General features: G+C 43.3%; 1 protein-coding gene across 1 annotated transcript; it reads right to left on the reverse strand.

Annotated features, from left to right (window-relative positions):
- Positions 1–10,296: 10,296 nt before the first annotated feature.
- Positions 10,297–18,051, reverse strand: FAM136A (family with sequence similarity 136 member A). The gene is made up of 3 exons (XM_044283118.1): positions 17,913–18,051; positions 14,995–15,135; positions 10,297–12,713 (listed from the first exon to the last, which is right to left on the reverse strand). Exons 1-3 carry the CDS (start codon positions 17,997–17,999, stop codon positions 12,513–12,515), a joined length of 429 nt encoding a protein of 142 aa, XP_044139053.1. The 5' UTR covers positions 18,000–18,051; the 3' UTR covers positions 10,297–12,512.
- Positions 18,052–18,159: the final 108 nt, after the last annotated feature.

Below are 18,159 nucleotides of genomic sequence, written 5' to 3' on the forward strand. Positions count from 1 at the left end.
GGTGCAGAAGTGGTAATGCCACTCTGGGGCATTACATAGCCACCATGGGTCATAGACAGTAGACTGGAGGAGAGCTAAACCTTCCCCTAGCAGGGGGTAAGCTCGACTGACTTCTAACTAACTAAGACCCTCCCCTCAGAGGGAGAATTAGCATGGAAAGAAGGTTCCATCCTCTATAAATGTAGCTCTGCCATGCTTGCTGCCACCTTCTGGTCATCCAGGTAAATTACATGAACAATAACAGTTACAATAAATAAATATGCCCAGTGTTCTGGACCTGACATAAATACACAGGATGACATGAGGTTAACCAATAAAGACAGTAGCAGGGTGCTGAAGTAGTAATGCCACTCTGGGGCGTTACACTAACAGGAATAGCACTGGAACAACCATTTAACCACTGTTTGACTTTTTATTATATTTTTTAATACGAATGATGATTAATTAGAAATATTTGCAGCTCTCTGCCCCTGTAATACTACTACAGGTCCGGGCAGGAGGGCAGCAGGAGGTTAACTGTTGTGTGCAGTGATGGATGCGCTGATCCTGTTGTGGGTGAGTCATGCTGGTGTGTGACAGAGCACAGAGGAATGCGGCTTTCATCTCATGGCATGAAAGGAAGCAGAATCCACGTGGGCAATGGGAGCGTCCTGACAGTTTCAGGATCCAAGGAAAACGCACTCAAGGGCGGCATATGGAAAAGAAGAAACCACGTAATGTTACAGATATGGCAGAATCAGTGAGTGTTATGAGTGGGCTGTAATACTAGGTTCAGTAGTGGAACATGACACATCCATCACTCTGGGACAGTTGAAAATGACCCATTGTGTCTACAAACCTTCAGCTCATGAAAGTTAAAAATTATCTCGCAAGTAAAAAAAATTAAAATAAAAACCCTTTATCTTAGGGTCCATTCACACGTCCGTGTGTGTTTTGCGGATCCGCAAAATACCGACAACGGCGATGTGCGTTCCGCATTTTGCAGACCGCACATCGCCGGCACTTAAGAGAAAATGCTCTATTTTTTTCGGGAACGGAATTGCGGGTCCGTAATTCCGGATCCGGGCAGCACATCGTGCTGCCCCATAGAGATGAATGGGTCCGCAATTCCGTTCCGCAAAATGCGGAACGAACTTGCGGACGTGTGAATGGACCCTAAGGGTACCTTCACACTAGCGCTTTTCTTTTCCGGTATTGAGTTCCGTCCCAGGGGCTCAATACCGGGGAAAAAACTGATCAGTTTTATCCTAATGCGTTCAGGATGCATCAGTTCAGTCCCTCTTATGCAGCATGCTGCTGTTTTCTCTCCGGCCAAAAATCCTGAACACTTGCTGGAATGCCGGATCTGGCATTAATTTCCATTGAAATGTATTAATGCCAGATCCAGTACTAAGTGTTCTGGAAAACCAGATCCGGTTTACCGATCTGCGCATGCGCAGATCTTTAAAAATATATATTTTTTAAATTACCGGATCTGTTTTTCTGGATGACAACCAGAAAGACGGATCCGGTATTGCAATGCATTTGTCGAACGGATCCACATCCGGATCCGTCTCACAAATGCATCCGTTCGCGCCCGGATTGCCGGATCCGGCAGGCCGTTCCAGCGACGAAACTGCCTGCCGCAAGTGTGAAAGTACCCTAAAAATGTATTGTGGGATTGTTACCATTCTGTCTAAAGTGCATAGTGGTGAGATTCAGTGAGACTTATAATTTTTACACCTAAATCTCAGCTATTTTTATTTTGAGGCTACTTTCCCACTGGCGTTTTTTGCAGATCAGTCATGGATCTGTAAAAACGCTTCCGTTACAATAATACATCCGTCATGAACGGATCCGGTTGTATTATGTCTTCTATAGCCATGACGGATCCGTCTTGAGCACCATTGAAAGTCAATGGGGGACGGATCAGTTTTCTATTGTGCCATATTGTGTGATAAATGACTAAATTACTGGTTTTACTGAATCTTTTCCCATAAAACGATATATTAAGCTTGAGCCTAAACACTTTGTTTTAATGCTGTCCATAGAAGCAAAAATCATTTCACCCAAAGTTGCGCAAGACTTTGGTAAATGAATTTGGTATTCATTTCTGTGTGTTTCAAATTTGGAATCCGAAGTCGGGTTTGATACCTCGGTACCAAACCCGACTTCGAATTCCTCTAGGTCAGGGCTGGCCAACCTGTGGCTCTCCAGCTGTTGCAAAACTACAACTCCCAGCATGCCCAGACAGCCTACAACTATCAGCCTACAGCAGGGCATGGTGGGAATTGTAGTTTTACAACAGCTGGAGGGCCGCAGGTTGGCCAGCCCTGCTCTAGGTGTTCCCTAGATTTCCCAGTTAGAGAACCTTGCTACCTCCTCCCCTTTGATATCTTCAATATAAGTCTTTTTTTTTTTTTTAAACAATGTTATTTTCTGGTCCAAAATTTTGTGCTGAATTTTCTAGCAAGCTTTTATTGTCATTGTGGGTGAGGTTTTCTGTCACTAAGCTCTAATCCTTTGTATATTTATTTACAGCTCTGCATTTCAATGGATAAATAGTAGGCAGTGCCCCCTGGTGGCTGCTGCAGGCAGCAAAACTATTATGTAACCCCTTTGAGCACCTTGCCATATAGTAGAAATATGTCATAGGTGCACAATGAGTGTATGTAGCGGGCTCAGGAGCTAAGCCTCTGTCACCCATCACCCCCTCCCTGCCTCAGCACCCCAACACATTGAAGGGGTGCTGAGCAATTGTCATAGCAGTTGAAGGGCTTCTGTATGTCTCCAATGATGCCATGTTAAAACTCCAATTATCCCCTGCAATTGGCACAGTGCAGTAGGATGTCACTGAAATCATACGCGATTGAGCTTAAAAACACATGAATAAAATGTAAAACATGTATTAAAAATAAATAAAATTTCCCCATTTTTTTTATATAAAAAAAAATACAAAAACATGATTGGCATTGGAAAAGTCTGCATAGTGAACACTGTAAAAAATAAAATAAAAATAAAAAATAAATTGACATTTTTGGTCACCTTGCCTCCCCAAAAAAGTGAATAAAAAATGGTCAAGAATTTAATACCCCCAAAATGGTACCAATAAAAATATGGCCTCACCGTCACCCATCTCCACTGAGAAAAAATATGGGCTAAGTTTAAAAAATTGTAAAACATATAAAATTTGGCTTGGCCATAATCTTACTGGTATGCATAATAAGGTATTCATGTTATTTCTACTGCACAATGAAAAATGAAACCCCAAAACAATGGCGGAATTCCATTTTTTCACAAAAATATAAGCCCTCAAATCGCTGATGGAAAAGATAAAGATAACTCTTGGAAGGCAGAAATAAAAACAGTCTTTGCCAAAATTGTCTTGATCCTAAGGGGGTTAAAGGGGTATTCCAGTCTTAGACTTTTATGGAATATCCACATGATATGCCTTGCCTGAAAAATGAGGGTCCCACCTCTACAGAAAAGGGGTCTACCAATCCTGCCTGGTGAGGTGTGGCATGTCTGTGGTTTTCTCTGTTTATCTCTATGGGAGTTAGCCAAGCAACCCTGACTACCACAGAGGTGAGAGACCAGCCCCCCTTCTATTCATACCCCCACCTAGATGACAAGTGTCTAGGGGACCTACTTTCTGGAGATACGTGCAATTCCTAGACATGGTACCGCCAACTTTTAAACTTTATTGTATATTATGTGAATAACCCATAAATGTCAGCTGTGATGTAGCGTTCAAGCCTCTGTGACCTCTGAGGGCTGTGATTGGCCGTAGCGGTCTCAGGACCAAGCCGCTTCCTGGTCCTGCAAGAACCAAAAGTGACCAAGACCAGAGCAGCGGTGGAACCACGGACAGGTGAGTGGGGTTTTGTATGTCCAGGGCCACGTGTTAGGAACCCAGGGGCTGTCTGCTCCAAGGCCAGACAACTTCTTTAAGTCTGGACAGATACTTCCACACAATACATAGTTCCTGGTTTCAGCACTAAAAGCTGTTAGGTTTTACCAGCATCTTGCACAGTCTCCTTTTATTGTGGAAGGATCTAGGGAGAGAAATCACCACTGAGGAGCACAAGAGCACTTTGTGATTCAGATCCCTGTATTAAAATAATAAAACTTATCAATTTGGCTATCTGCCTTTTATAAGAAAATGGTAGGGCTGCACTTTCACCAAACCCCTAAATTCCCATTGTTTCTTTTGGGTAGGAGTTGGTGATTGCAACTTTTCACTTCTACTCAATGAGACGTCCAGGGGTATACAGCACAGATCCCCATATCTACCCATACATACAAGCCCTTCTAGATCCCCCGAGTCTGTTGCTGTTCACTACAAAAGGGCTTTTGTGTGTGGCTAGATGGGGATCTGTGCTGTATACCCCTGGACCTCTCATTGAGTAAAAGTAAAAAGCTGCAATCACCAACCCCTACCTAAAAGAAACAAGGGGAATTTAGGGGTTTGGTGAAAGTGCAGCCCTACTATTTTCTTATAAAAGGCAGATAGCCAAAGTTTTATTAATTATTTTAATAACTTTTTTTTTTACTAGTTTTTCAATGTATCATCAGTGTAGTAAAGCATGCCCATTGTTTCACACAGCAGACCCACAATTCCTGAAAAAAATCTGGAAGTTAGTGTATCCTATAGGTACACAAACAATAAAAAGCATAAGGACAAAAATCACTGCGCATCAATATTAAAATATATAATAAGAGTCGTCCCAGTAACATCTAAGACTTTGGTTTGTGGGAAACCCCTCTTAAGTCCAGTGCCTACAAAAATGTACCCTGCATTGTTCATATTTTATTGTGTAAAATGTTTATAGAAGAGGATAGCCCCATAATACAGCTTGTGATAAGTCTTCCCCCAATATGCTATTTTTAATGAGGATTTCATTTTTGAAGAAAAACGCTGCTCAGCCCTCCTGGTTCTATGTGAAAAAGTATTTTCCCTCTCAGCAATTAAGTCAATCAGTTAACCAAACTGTTAATTTGGTTCAATTTCATTAGCCGTACCCAGGCATGATGACTGCCAGACCTGTTGAACCTAAGCATCACTTAAACAGAACCTGTCTGGAAACGTGATGCAAGCTGGAAGTTCTCAAAAAGCTGCACATGATGCTATGTTCTTAAGAGATACAAATACAGATGCTCATGCTCTGGGACTCCATGGAGAAAACATGGAACGGTGGTGAACTTTCCCAGGAGTTGCCCAGCTTATAAAAATTTTACGAAGAGGCAATGACAACTTGTCCAGGAGATCACAAAAGAACCAAGATATATACCTAAAGAACTGCAGGATTCATTTGCCTAAGTCAAGGTCATTTTTCTTAATTCCACAATAAGAAAGACACAGGGCAACAATGGTATCCCTTAGAGAGGTACAAGATATATATACCGTATATACACTCAACTAAAGAATTATTAGGAACACCATACTAATACGGTGTTGGACCCCCTTTTGCCTTCAGAACTGCCTTAATTCTACTTGGCATTAATTCAACAAGGTGCTGATAGCATTCTTTAGAAATGTTGGCCCATATTGATAGGATAGCATCTTGTAGTTGATGGAAATTTAAGGGATGCACATCCAGGGCACGAAGCTCCCGTTCCACCACATCCCAAAGATGCTCTATTGGGTTGAGATCTGGTGACTGTGGGGGCCATTTTAGTACAGTGAACTCATTGTCATGTTCAAGAAACCAATTTGAAATGATTCGAGCTTTGTGACATGGTGCATTATCCTGCTGGAAGTAGCCAACAGAGGATGGGTACATGGTGGTCATGAAGGGATGGACATGGTCAGAAACAATGCTCAGGTAGCCAGTGGCATTTAAACGATGGCCAATTGGCACTAAGGGGCCTAAAGTGTGCCCAGAAAACATCCCCCACACCATTACACCACCACCACCAGCCTGCACAGTGGTAACAAGGCATGATGGATACATGTTCTCATTCTGTTTACGCCAAATTCGGACTCTACCATTTGAATGTCTCAACAGAAATCAAGACTCATCAGACCAGGCAACATTTTTCCAGTCTTCAACAGTCCAATTTTGGTGAGCTCGTGCAAATTGTAGCCTCTTTTTCCTATTTGTAGTGGAGATGAGTGGTACCCGGTGGGGTCTTCTGCTGTTGTAGCCCACCTTTCTTTCCTATTCTGACATTCAGTTTGGAGTTCAGGAGATTGTCTTGACCAGGACCACAACCCTACATGCATTGAAGCAACTGCCATGTGATTGGTTGACTAGATAATCGCATTCATGAGAAATAGAACAGGTGTTCCTAATAATTCTTTAGGTGAGTGTATATATATATATATATATATATATATATATAGATATAGATGATGGAATTTTTGATGGTGGAACTTTTTGGAAGACATGGGTCCTATTACATCTTGTGTAAAACTAACACCATATTCCATCATAAGAACATCATACGAACAGTACAATATGGTGGTGGAAGTGCAAAGGTCTGAGGCTGCTTTACTGCAGGACCTGGATGACTTGTCACAATTAATGGAACTATTAATTCTGCTCTTTATCAGAAGATGCTAAGGGAGAATGTCCACCCCTCAGTTTGTGAACTAAAGCTCAAGTTGGGTTATGCTGCAGGACAACGATCTGAAGCACACAGGCAAGTCCACCTCTAAATGACTCAAAAGAAGCAAAACGAAAAGGTTACATAGTTAATACGGTTGAAAAAAAAAGACATAAGTCCATCAAGTTCAACCAAGGGATAGGTGGGGATGCGAATCCCAGAAGGAAGAACTGGAGTGGCTAAGTCAAAGTCCTTACTTAAATCCTATTGAGATGCTGTGACAAGACATAAACTTTCAAATTTAGCCAAATTAAAACAGTTCTTCAATCACAAACACTTAATGGTTGTTACTGCCAAGGGTGGCACAACCAGTTATTGGTAGCAGCGCATGAACAGAGCCCCTGTGCTTGCGCTACTAGAAACATAGGCACAGGCAGAAGATTGTCAGTGCCGAGCGAGATGCCAAGTCCTGTCTATCAACAGGCAGGTGGGGGCTTCTTCATCTGCGGGGACAGCCGCTCACAGGTGAAGAACTCTTGCTGATGAGAAGAATTGATCCATTATAATTGATCCACTCATCTCTAGAATAAATCTATATCTTCAGCAAATGGAAGTATCACTTGAAAGCTGTCTTCATCTTATACTAACATTAGTTGGATGATCTGAAACATTTACTTGTGACTAGTAAAAAATCTGAAGCAATCGGGTGAGGGGAAAGTACTTTTTAACAGCAGAATGGAGTATTGGAGGAGATTATCTATAGAAAAGGTATGAGTTTTGTGGCGCAATTTGTGCCCAAAAAGCTGGTGTACATGCTTTGCTGAAAGGGTGTGTGGCTTTGTTGTAAAGGGGCATGGCTTACATGCAACAAAAATATGCCAAAATTGTGGCGCATTTTTAGAGTAAGACCAAGCCAAATTGTAGGTGACGTAAAATTAGACTAGATGGTGTAATGTGACAGATTTATCATCCAGTACGAGGAAGTGGGATAAATCTGGTGCAGTTTAAAGAGGACCTTTCACTTTTTTTTTTAACCGAGTACCATTATATGGAGAGCACTCCCCCCATGCTACAGTAATTTTTTATTTTTTTAAACACCCCTCAGTTGCTCCAGTATGATCCCCAAAGTTTTTGGAGCCATGTATGTTAATGCAGAGCACCGGTACAGGGAGGAGGAGACATCCGCTTTTCTGAGTGGTCGTCTCTTTCTCCCTGGCTGTGACTCTGCCCAATTGCAGTGGACCACTTCATAACCAGGGAGGACAGTTGTTCTTGTGAGATCTCACGAGAACAGGCTCTTTAAGAGAGTATAGTACTTGCTTACCTAACCCGTTTTCCTGTTATTTGCCAAGGGGGATAGGTTACCACGCCCAAGGATTGACTGCAGCAGCATCAAAACGGAAGTTTACGTCTAGGGACTCGAGCAGAGAAGCTGAGGCCAACGAGAAAAAGAGTCAGGAGCCAGCACCGGGAAGCTGGTAAGAATGCTTCCCTTCTCCGGTCTGCCCAGGAGTGGGGGTACATTACTGTCCACTAGGGTCCCCATGTCCCTTTCAGTGGGGGTTTTACTTGTTTTAACCATACACTATGTAATTCTACAATGCCCAAGCCTCTAGCTTAGGGCTTGTTCACATCTACATTGAACATGCGGTTCTTCTCATCCGCCAGAAATAAAAATAAAAAAATAATAAAAACATCCATTAAATGGATCGAATCTGATATCCAATGATGTTTATGTTGATAAATAAAAAACAGAAAGCTCCAGTCTAAAAAATCCTGCAGACAGGACTTTTTCTTAAACCAAATATAGCCGATACATGATGAAGTGGGCAGTAACTGAACTTAACGGATACCCTAAAGCACCCAATTGATCAACAGGGCATAACACGGAGATGAGTAATCCTTAGTCCATCAGAAGAACAGAGAGCTCAGTGCACATGTGAACACGCTCTTACGGAATTCCCTCGGTTATAAAACAACTTCTGTCTTTTACCTAAACCCAAACAAAAGGGAAGGAAGTGTTTTAAAGAAAGAGTGCGCCATCTTCTGGTCAGAAATAAAAAAAACATCCTATGTTCCTCAGATATTCCTGAAATATCAAGCCCCAGTTTTTTTTATTTGGGCAACATTCTAATTCTGACTACCCCCCGAATGATGATGTCAAAATAGAGAAGGATCTGACAAAATGAATATTTCCACCCAATCCTTTAGTTCTTCCAGAAGATAAGCAACCTCCAGAAGTGCGCTGTTTGTATCCATAGGTCTGTGCCTCAGTCCTGGAAAAAAAAATAATAATAAAACAATACAGTACAATAGTTGTCCATATCGCAGACAAGGATAGGACATTTCTAAAGAAGGAAAAAATAACGTGGTTGCATGCACATGGCCGGTATCCGTGTTTTGCGCATCCACAGTTTGCAGACCACAAAACACATACGGTCATGTGCATGAGGCCTTAGAGTTACCGGACTCTGCTGTGTGGTTTCGTAGTCATCGCCCATCCCCCTGACTGTGCTTATATCACAGACATGAGAAATTCTGGGTAGTCAGGTATAGTTATAGCAGCAATGCGCCTGGTCGGTCTCTCTTGTGCTCCTTGCCTTCCTGTGAGGTCCTAGGAGAAGAGAGGACCAACCTGCAGCCTACGGCTAAGAATACTGTAGAGACAATAAGGCAGATACATGGTGTATGTGTAAATACATGACCAGGATATGGGAAATAATGTAACTAATTGTAAGTATTTGGAACTAGTAGTAACTATCTTGTATTTGATTGAAACTAAGTAAAATTGTCATTTATACGCAAGTAATATCTTATACTTAGGGTACTTTCACACTAGCGTTATTCTTTTCCGGCATAGAGTTCCGGAAAAGTTTTATCCTAATGTAGTCTGAATGGAGAGTAATCCGTTCAGGAGGCATCAGGATGTCTTCAGTTCAGTCTTTTTGACTGTTCTGGACAGAGATAATACCGCAGCATGCTACGGTTTTATCTCTGGCCCAAAAAAAAAAAAACACTTGCCTGAATGCCGGATCCGGCATTTTTTCCATAGGAATGTATTAGTGCCGGATCCAGCATTCAAAATAATGCGCAGACCGAAAAAAGTGTGAAAAAAATAAACGCCCGATCCGTTTTTTCCGGAGGACACCGGAAAGACGGATCTGGCATTTCAATGCATTTGTAAGACGGATAACGATCCTGATCAGTCTTACAAATGTCATTAGTTGGCATACGTTCTGACGAATATGGCAGGCAGTTCAGTCGACGGAACTGCCTGCTGGAATCCTCTGCCGCAAGTGTGAAAGTACCCTGAAGCTAAAAGGTATTGCAGTTGGGGTACAGACACAGATGGTCTCATGAGGGGGAATGTGGTCTGTTACATATTGGTGATTAGAATTGTTATCTTATTAATATTTCTGCCATCATATTGGAAAATCAGAGAGGATGGTGAATATAAATACAAATCATCAATAGGATTATTAATATTCTTTCCTCTTTTAGCAATGACTGTCCGTTCTTATTTATTTATTTTTAATATATATATATATTATATACATATTCATTGACAAGGGTGGTCTGATTAGACACCCAGTCTTACCACAAGAGGGTGTAAATGTGCTTCCCCCGCTGCCTGATAAAAGGCTCTCAGAGACTACTTTTGGGTAGTGTAACTTCTGGTGAGAGATTGCTGACTGCTAGACATATATCTTAAGGCACTTGAAGACATTTCTTCTAGTTGGCAGACTTTAATAAGGGGCGCATCATTGGACATGGAGAGAAGCAGGATGGTCATTTCAACGTTCTGACCTAGCTTAGGAAGTATTAGGAGCAGGGGTCACATAAGGGTATGCACACACATGGCAAACAGGGTCCGGCCAGCTCGGGCAGACCACCAGTAGAGAGGCTCAAATGCCAACAATCACGAGCATCTCAAAAAGCTTTATTATGCACCATCTAGACACAGGGGGCACCTTCATTACACACCCCTGTCTCTGCCTGGACCATTTCCAGGTGTTTGGCAGAAGGAAATATGGTATCACAGCACCCATTATGTGTCCTGCTCTTGAGAGACAGCCACTATCGCCTTCATTTGCTTTGGCATCATAAATTAGAAACCTGGACTGCTATTTACTGAATCGGTGACAATCATCTTTGGTGACAAATCCAGGTTCTGTTTGGGATACGATGACCATTGGGTTTGAGTAGGGAGGCCTCGTGGTTAGCGCTTCAATACTGCCTTTGCCGTGGATCAACACTCTGCCCCAAGCTATCCTGTCTAAGTGTCATGTTGCCAGATGAGTGTTGGTGGGTAGGTATGTATGTAGATGGTAATATACTAATAGTATGATGTACTCCTGGAATACGAGGAGGCTGTGTACGAGTGTTACTACATGGACCACAGTATGTGGTCAGGGAGGGCCTCAAGTTCGTTGGGGTCCCCAATAAATGGACTGCCCCATACTCTTAATACATGAAGAAAACCATGGTGCAAAAGACACACCTACTGGAATGGATTCTTTTTAACACCATATGTGCACGACCTAAAGGCCATTCCTTGAATAAGCTCTATTGATTTCAGACTTCTTTTAATCTTAATTTTCTTGTCTTATTAGTAAAAGAAACTGAAAAACGTTCAGTAATCTGACACAGAGCAGAAGAGGGAGTCCAATATATATTTAGTGCGCGCCTCCTTGTCCTGACGCCCAGTTGAGAATACTTCTAATGAAGACACAGCCATCACAACTGGTGGAGGGAGGACGAAGGCTGCAATGAATAGATCAGGCTGCTTCACACTGCAATGTGCATATGCATCGAAGCCAAATACAGTAAAAGTAGGGGACCACTTTTTAGGTGACATGACAGACGTGCTTTCAAAATGACTGTGCATGCTTCATTTATGTAAAAGCATGGGGTTCAATAAAGTGTCCAAAACAGGATAAAGAACACTTCTACCCAAAACATACCCCCACCTAAGCTGCATCCAAGGCACCCATAATCCTGCTACGTACTGATGAGGGGCACAAACACCCTGAAACAGCCGTCTACGGATGGATATTTGGCTTGGCTATTGTTCCCTGACATGTCCCAAGGATTGCTAAAATGTTAGACTTTTACTCATAGGGAGCCAATTCCAGAAGGTGGCGCTAGCGAGATGGTTCTGAGCAAGAATGTAAATGCAAGATGCGAAAGTGTTAAGTGATTTCTGCTGCCCAGTGTGAGAGCAGGATATGAAAGAAGGAGAGAAGCTCTGTGATCCATATATAAAAATGCGGACAGGACTCCTAGGAGGGACAGTGAGAGTCCTGATGTCTCCGCCTACACAGGATGATTGACAGCTTTCAGCGTTTGTACAGAGAAGGCTGTAGATCAGTGTGTGTGTGGGCAGAGTGCTCTGTGGCACATCTCCCTCTTTGCTAAATGAAATCAATTTAACCATTCTGTGCAAGAACAGATTCACGCGGCACCTGAATGGCAGAATAGTCAAATGAATTTGATTAATTGCCAAGCTCAAGAGAAAAATTCAAAACCGTCATTCAAAATGTGCTATATTTCTCAGATGACAGCTGGTAATGGTAGAAAGGATTTAAAAAAAAAAAAAGATCAATTATCAATGAATTGGACTGGAAAGATTCCATTTTCTTTTCTTACATAAATGATAAAAGCAGAAGGATCTTTCATTGTGACCTATGTAAGACCTCACTGCCATCACAGTCAATATGACGTCTGCTGCAGGCGTAATGTCTCTGCACTTCTTCACCATAAATGACTTCTGAAATTTTATATATTCTATCATAGATAAAATTTGGGATTTGCCAAATGGAGGCAGACCATGAGACATCACCACTGATGGACTCTGAACTGCACACATTCTCCTAAAGCAAAGACTGTAACAGCCCGTGTCATTTTGTCTGAACTCATCGGCAGGGTCAACGCTGAGGCCCAGAGCCTGCTACAGAACGCAGCAAGGGTTACGTTTCATTATATCATTCCGTGGTCTTTTTGTCAGCCTCAACCAAAGCATCCTTTAGCTTCTTGGTCATACTAGGGATGAGGTTCATGTGATCTTCTGCACACTTCATCACGCAGCTCTCCAACTGAGCTCTTGCTTGCAATGCTTTACTTCCAGAATCAAGGGAATCCTTTGCTTTGTCGTTGCAGTGCATTGTACAGCGGCCCAGGCGATCCTAGGGTGAGATGAACAAAAGTTTAGCATGCTAGCGATCTTCAAATGCAGCTTTGTATGTGAGTGGAGAACATCACGTGTTGTATATCAATCAGTCGAAAACAGGATAAAGAGCATGCTCCTCCCACTCAGACAGAATCCTACGCCGTACTGATGAGGGGCAAGCACCCTAAAACATCTGTCTGTGGATGGATATTTGGCTTGGCTATTTTTTCTTGTCATTTACCATGGCTTGTTAAAAAGTCGGACTTTTACTCAGAGAGCCACTCCCAAAAAGGTGGCGCTCACAAGGTGGTTCTTTTTCCCTGTGAGATACCTCTTTGCGCCCAAAACATAAAATGATCAAATATTAGCTGTAGCAGCCCCCCATAATGTCCATGGATTATTGTGTGTCCTACCTATTGTTAGCTCCCCCTTGTGACTGCAGAGCTATCTGTGCAGAGTCGGAACTCATCTGAGGAAGGCAGGGAAATGTGTCCCAATTCTTCTTTCGCCATTTATTCTATTCTACTTTTTATACTGTGTTGCTGTAGTAAGAACAAGGCTCTACCTCCATATTAATGGTCACTCTAAGATTAAAAAGCATCTGGCAGCATGACCAACACTATTAAACCAGACATACAGCCATCTATCCTCAACTCTGCTGCCCAACTATTCCACCTCTCTCCATGTTACTCCTCTGCCAATCCCTTCACAGACTCCCCATTGCCCAGCGAATTCAGTTCAAAATACTAACAAATACTTATAAAGACGTCCACAACCTGTTCCCTTCATATATCTCAGAGCTACTTTCCCGATACATCCCCAAACGCACTCTCCGATCCTCTCAAGACCTCCTTCTCTCCTCTCCTCTTATCACCTCTTCCCACAATCGCCTCCAAGATTTCTCCCGTGCATCCCCCACACTCTGGAACCTACAATGGAATCCTTCAAAAGAAACCTGAAAACCCACCTCTTCAGACAAGCCTACAACCAGTGACCCTGCTGCCTCTATACCGCCATGACCAACTTCCCCCTCACCTACTGTGTCCTTCTCCCATACCATGTAGATTGTAAGCCCTCACGGGCAGGGCCCTCTCTCCTTCTGTACCAGTTTGTAACTCGTCTTGTTCATGTTTAGTGCAATTGTCTGTATTATGTATGTGCACCCGTTATCATATGTACAGTGACATGGAATGAATGGCGCTATAATAATAATAATTATTATTATGCTGATAAAAATGATAATGTAATCATGGATATTTTTTTTATAAGTAAATGACCTAACTGGAGCACCAAGAGGCTGGCAAAGCCCTCAGAGCATCAGTTTGTTACACCCTCTTCAGCTTTAGTCTCCCCCACCTTCCCCTATATTGGCAGAGCTAGTTTTCCAGTCCCTGCTGCTCCAGAGACCTGTAATCTTACCAGAAGGTTTTCTTACTCAGGTATATAAAACCTTTTTGCCTTGACTTGTTATTTACAACATAGTATAGTGACCACTGTGATGAGCCAAGCGAGTTTTATATGTTACATCCGAAGTCGCTTCATTTATAACTTCAGATTAATACTGTACAGAGATCCGTCTCTGTACAGTATTAGAATGTATGGGCTCCGATGAACGAAAGTAAGTTATTCAAGTGGAAAACTACTTTAAAACTTGAAACCGAACTCTGGTTCCTAATGGTACCTCGGAACCAAACCCAAGTTCGGTTTCAAGTTTTAAAGTGCCTTTCCACTATAAAAATCAATTACCGTAGTTATTCAACGAAGACATGTGCCACTTCACAAATAACTTACTTCGGCTCATCGGAGCCCATACATTCTAACACTGTACAGAGAAGGATCTCCGTACAGTATTATTCTGAAGTTATGAACAAAGGGATCCGACAGTTGATTCGCTCATCACTATTAGTGTCCATGAACATATCTGACAATGGAGATCTGCTGCCCTCTGCTGGATTATATAGAAAGATACGAAATGACATTAAAGGGGGTTGTCCAGGATTTTGCTATTGCTGGCTGTTGAAGATCCCCGTGCTCCGGTGAGTGCTGCAGCCTCCTCACAGTTTACCAGGCATAGTGCTGTACTTCGTATACTGCAGCAGAGGTCAAGTCACTTGAATGAGAATGAGCTGCGCCTAGGCCATGTGACCGATAAATGTGGCGTCATTGTCCTAGGAAGAGGCTATGGGAGTCAGACCCTCACCGATCAGATATTGATGACCTATCCTTAGGATAGGCCTTCAATATCAACATCTCGGACGACCCCCTTTAAATAGCAATGCATTATCTACACGACTTACCTGAAACCTCTCCAGCTCGCTGGTGACCAGACTCTGAGCTTGTGCAAGGGGGGCATGGCAGCGTTCAATGCAGGTGTGTACCTGCTGCATGGAGGCCTTTTCATTATCACAGCACTGTGCACTACACCGGAACATCTTCACCTGCAAGAAGAGGCAAAGTGCAATGGTCACGCTCTGGAACACACAGGAGGGAACTTACTGTTGTTCTACATCTTTGTAAAAAAAAAAAAGTGGAAGCCCAAAAATGCACAACTGTTTCCCCTTTACCGCCAACCTCCCCGCTTTTACGAAAGTGGGTGGGACCTCCATGGCCCAGTTTGGACCTCTAGAATGATGCAGCTTTTGTGTGTAATGGTCTTCAGCACTTGATGGTCCTTCATGGCTGAGCTGTCGTTAGTCCTACTTCCGCTTCACAATAACTGCACTTACAGGTAAATGGGGCAGATCAGACACTTCACAAAACCAACTTGTGGTACAACAGTGCCACTATTAATTTCACTAGGCTCTTCAGTATTACCCATGACCCATACTACTGCCAATCAATATGCCATAAACGACTGATCGGTGGGGCCCCTAACATGCTCCTGAATAAAGCTCCCCAGCTGCTTCCATATCTCCCATTCTTTATACAGTTAAGCCGGTCTCTACGGCGTTGGCCACTACTCTGCCAAGATGGAAGACCCGGCTGCCCCCTTCTCAGGATTTAGTGGTCAGACCTCCAGCAGACTTATATGGCATATCCTATCAATATGACATGTAGGTCTATGGCAGGACAACATAAGCTGTGTCCGAAAATAGAGCCCACAATGGTGCCGCCAGTTTTACTACAGAACAATACAAAGCGTAGATTCCAGCAGAAGGAAACATTACCCAGACAGTCAATAATACAGTACAGGACGTGCTTTACTTTTTGGCGGCAGAGCAGAGTTCACTAGGATCATGCCCTGGTCCATCACAACGCTCCTGGGACTACTTTTAGATAGGGAGCAGGGGCAGCTTGTGTTTTCAGGATCTGCGGGGTCTCATCAAAACCAACAGTAAATGTGTTAAAACTCTAATTGAGCCGAAAAATAGTTTGTTTATTTTGATGGGCAACATGTAGCAACAGGGGCCCCTCACAGTCTACTTCTCTCTTCAGCTGATCCTTCCTCCTCCTCTTAATAAGGCCTCATGCACACGACCGTTGTTTTGGTCCGCATCCGAGCCGCAGTTTTTGCGGCTTGGATGTGCACCCATTCACTTCAATGGGGCCGCAAAAGATGCGGACAGCACTCTGTGTGCTGTCCGCATCCGTTTCTCCGTTCCGTGGTCCGCAAAAAATATATAACCTGTCCTATTCTTGTCCGTTTTGCAACAAGAATAGGCAGTTATATCAATGGCTGTCAGTGCCATAACGCAAATGGCGGAACGCACACGGACACCATCTGTGTTTTGCAGATACGCAATTTGCAGACCGCATAACACACAACTGTGATGTGCATGAGGCCTAAGGCTTCCAGAGGTGTGAAACTAGCCTTAGTTAGTCAAGCCCTCACAGAGAAAAGGTATAATGGACAGATTCTCCCCTTTTCTGTTTCTGACCTGAACCCGGTTTCGGCTCACAATCACTGATGAAAATCACTGACGTGAACTGGGCCTGATTAAAAAAAAAAAAAAAAAAAAAAACATGGTATGAATGAGCCCTAATGCGAAATCTCTTCACTGAATGCCTTGATCTGTACTCGTCTGCCACCCTGTGGCCACACTAGAAAACTGCATTGCATTCATGAGATAGTCCACAAATTAATTACATTTGCATTTCAATGAATGAAACCATTAAAAGATAAAAGAAGCCAGGGGCGTAGCTAACGGCTCATTGGCCCTAGTGCAAGAGTTCAGCTTGAGCCCCTCTTCCCTCAGTGCGTTGTGTGTTTTCTTATGTGGCACAAGGGTCTTTGGGCCCCCTCAGGCTCCTGGGCCCGGTAGAGACTGCTACCTCTGCACCCCCTATATCTACGCCCATGAAAGCAGCATATGATTATTATTTTAACCAAGGTCACCACCATCCTGCAATCAGCCATTACACCGAGTCTGGAATCTATGGAGCTTGGAGAAAGTGCACGCTGTTCAGCACGCCATCCTTGCACCGTATACTCTGCACAGAGCATCACGTGTCTATTTTCTGGCAATTAGTCCCTTTTCTATAAGATAGAATAGCCCTACAAATTAAAGGGAACCTGTCACCAGGATTTTGTGTATAGAGCTGAGGACATGGGTTGCTAGATGGCCGCTAGCACATCCGCAATACCCAGTCCCCGTAGCTCTGTGTGCTTTTACTGTGGAAAAAAAAAAAGATTTGATACATATGCAAATTAACCTGAGATGAGTCCTGTACGTGAGATGAGTCAGGGACAGGACTCAACTCAGGTTAATTTGCATATGTATCAAATCAGGTTTTTTACACAATAAAAGCACACAGAGCTATGGGGACTGGGTATTGCGGATGTGCTAGCAGCCATCTAGCAGCCCATGTCCTCAGCTCTATACACAAAATCCCGGTGACAGGTTCCCTTTAAGCACTCCGCCACACAGCGATCAGTGTAATCTCAGGTAGTAATCCAGAAAGTGAGACTCATTCGCTACGGCTGCACATCCCAAAAATCTCCAACTCCATCTCGACAACTAACAGTGTTCCCGGGGCAGTTTCCTGGGAATCTCGTTGTCAGGGTGAAAGGGGCGAGAGGTGCAGCGAGCAATCCTCACTCTGAAGGAGACATTGCACCTTACATTACAGGCTGGGTCCCCGATTTAGCTGGAGAATCAGTCACATGACAAGTGGACACTTCTGTTAATTCAATATTCCAATGGAGAGGTTTCTATTAGAAGCCTCCTGATGAAAGTCCACAGGTGACATGCACCTGCCACACTACTGCTCCCACCTGCATTTTCCGGATATTCTCCCTCTCCAGGCTCTTCACCATAGCATCCACCCCATTCTGCAGCCGGCTCTGATATTCCTCAGCCATTTCTGTGTGACAGCATGCACCAGCGTGGGATCCAAGGACAAGAACACGAGCTTCCGCCCTTACTACGTCATTTCCTGTCTCCTAGGACGCTCCATGAGTCCCATCCCCATTCGGGCAATGCTAATGTGTATACTTATAAAATAGGGAAAAAAAACAAGGT

This window comes from Bufo gargarizans, chromosome 2 (assembly GCF_014858855.1).
Source record: "Bufo gargarizans isolate SCDJY-AF-19 chromosome 2, ASM1485885v1, whole genome shotgun sequence".
Taxonomy (NCBI): domain Eukaryota; kingdom Metazoa; phylum Chordata; class Amphibia; order Anura; family Bufonidae; genus Bufo; species Bufo gargarizans.

What these genes read in the sequence shown, in the direction of transcription:
- FAM136A (XM_044283118.1), bottom strand. Translation starts at nt 17,999, where the DNA reads ATGGCTGAGGAATATCAGAGCCGGCTGCAGAATGGGGTGGATGCTATG. An exon ending in AGAATATCCGGAAAATGCAG is followed by an intron (nt 15,136 to 17,912) that starts GTGGGAGCAGTA and finishes CTCTTCTTGCAG; the next exon opens with GTGAAGATGTTCCGGTGTAG. An exon ending in GCGAGCTGGAGAGGTTTCAG is followed by an intron (nt 12,714 to 14,994) that starts GTAAGTCGTGTA and finishes ATCTCACCCTAG; the next exon opens with GATCGCCTGGGCCGCTGTAC.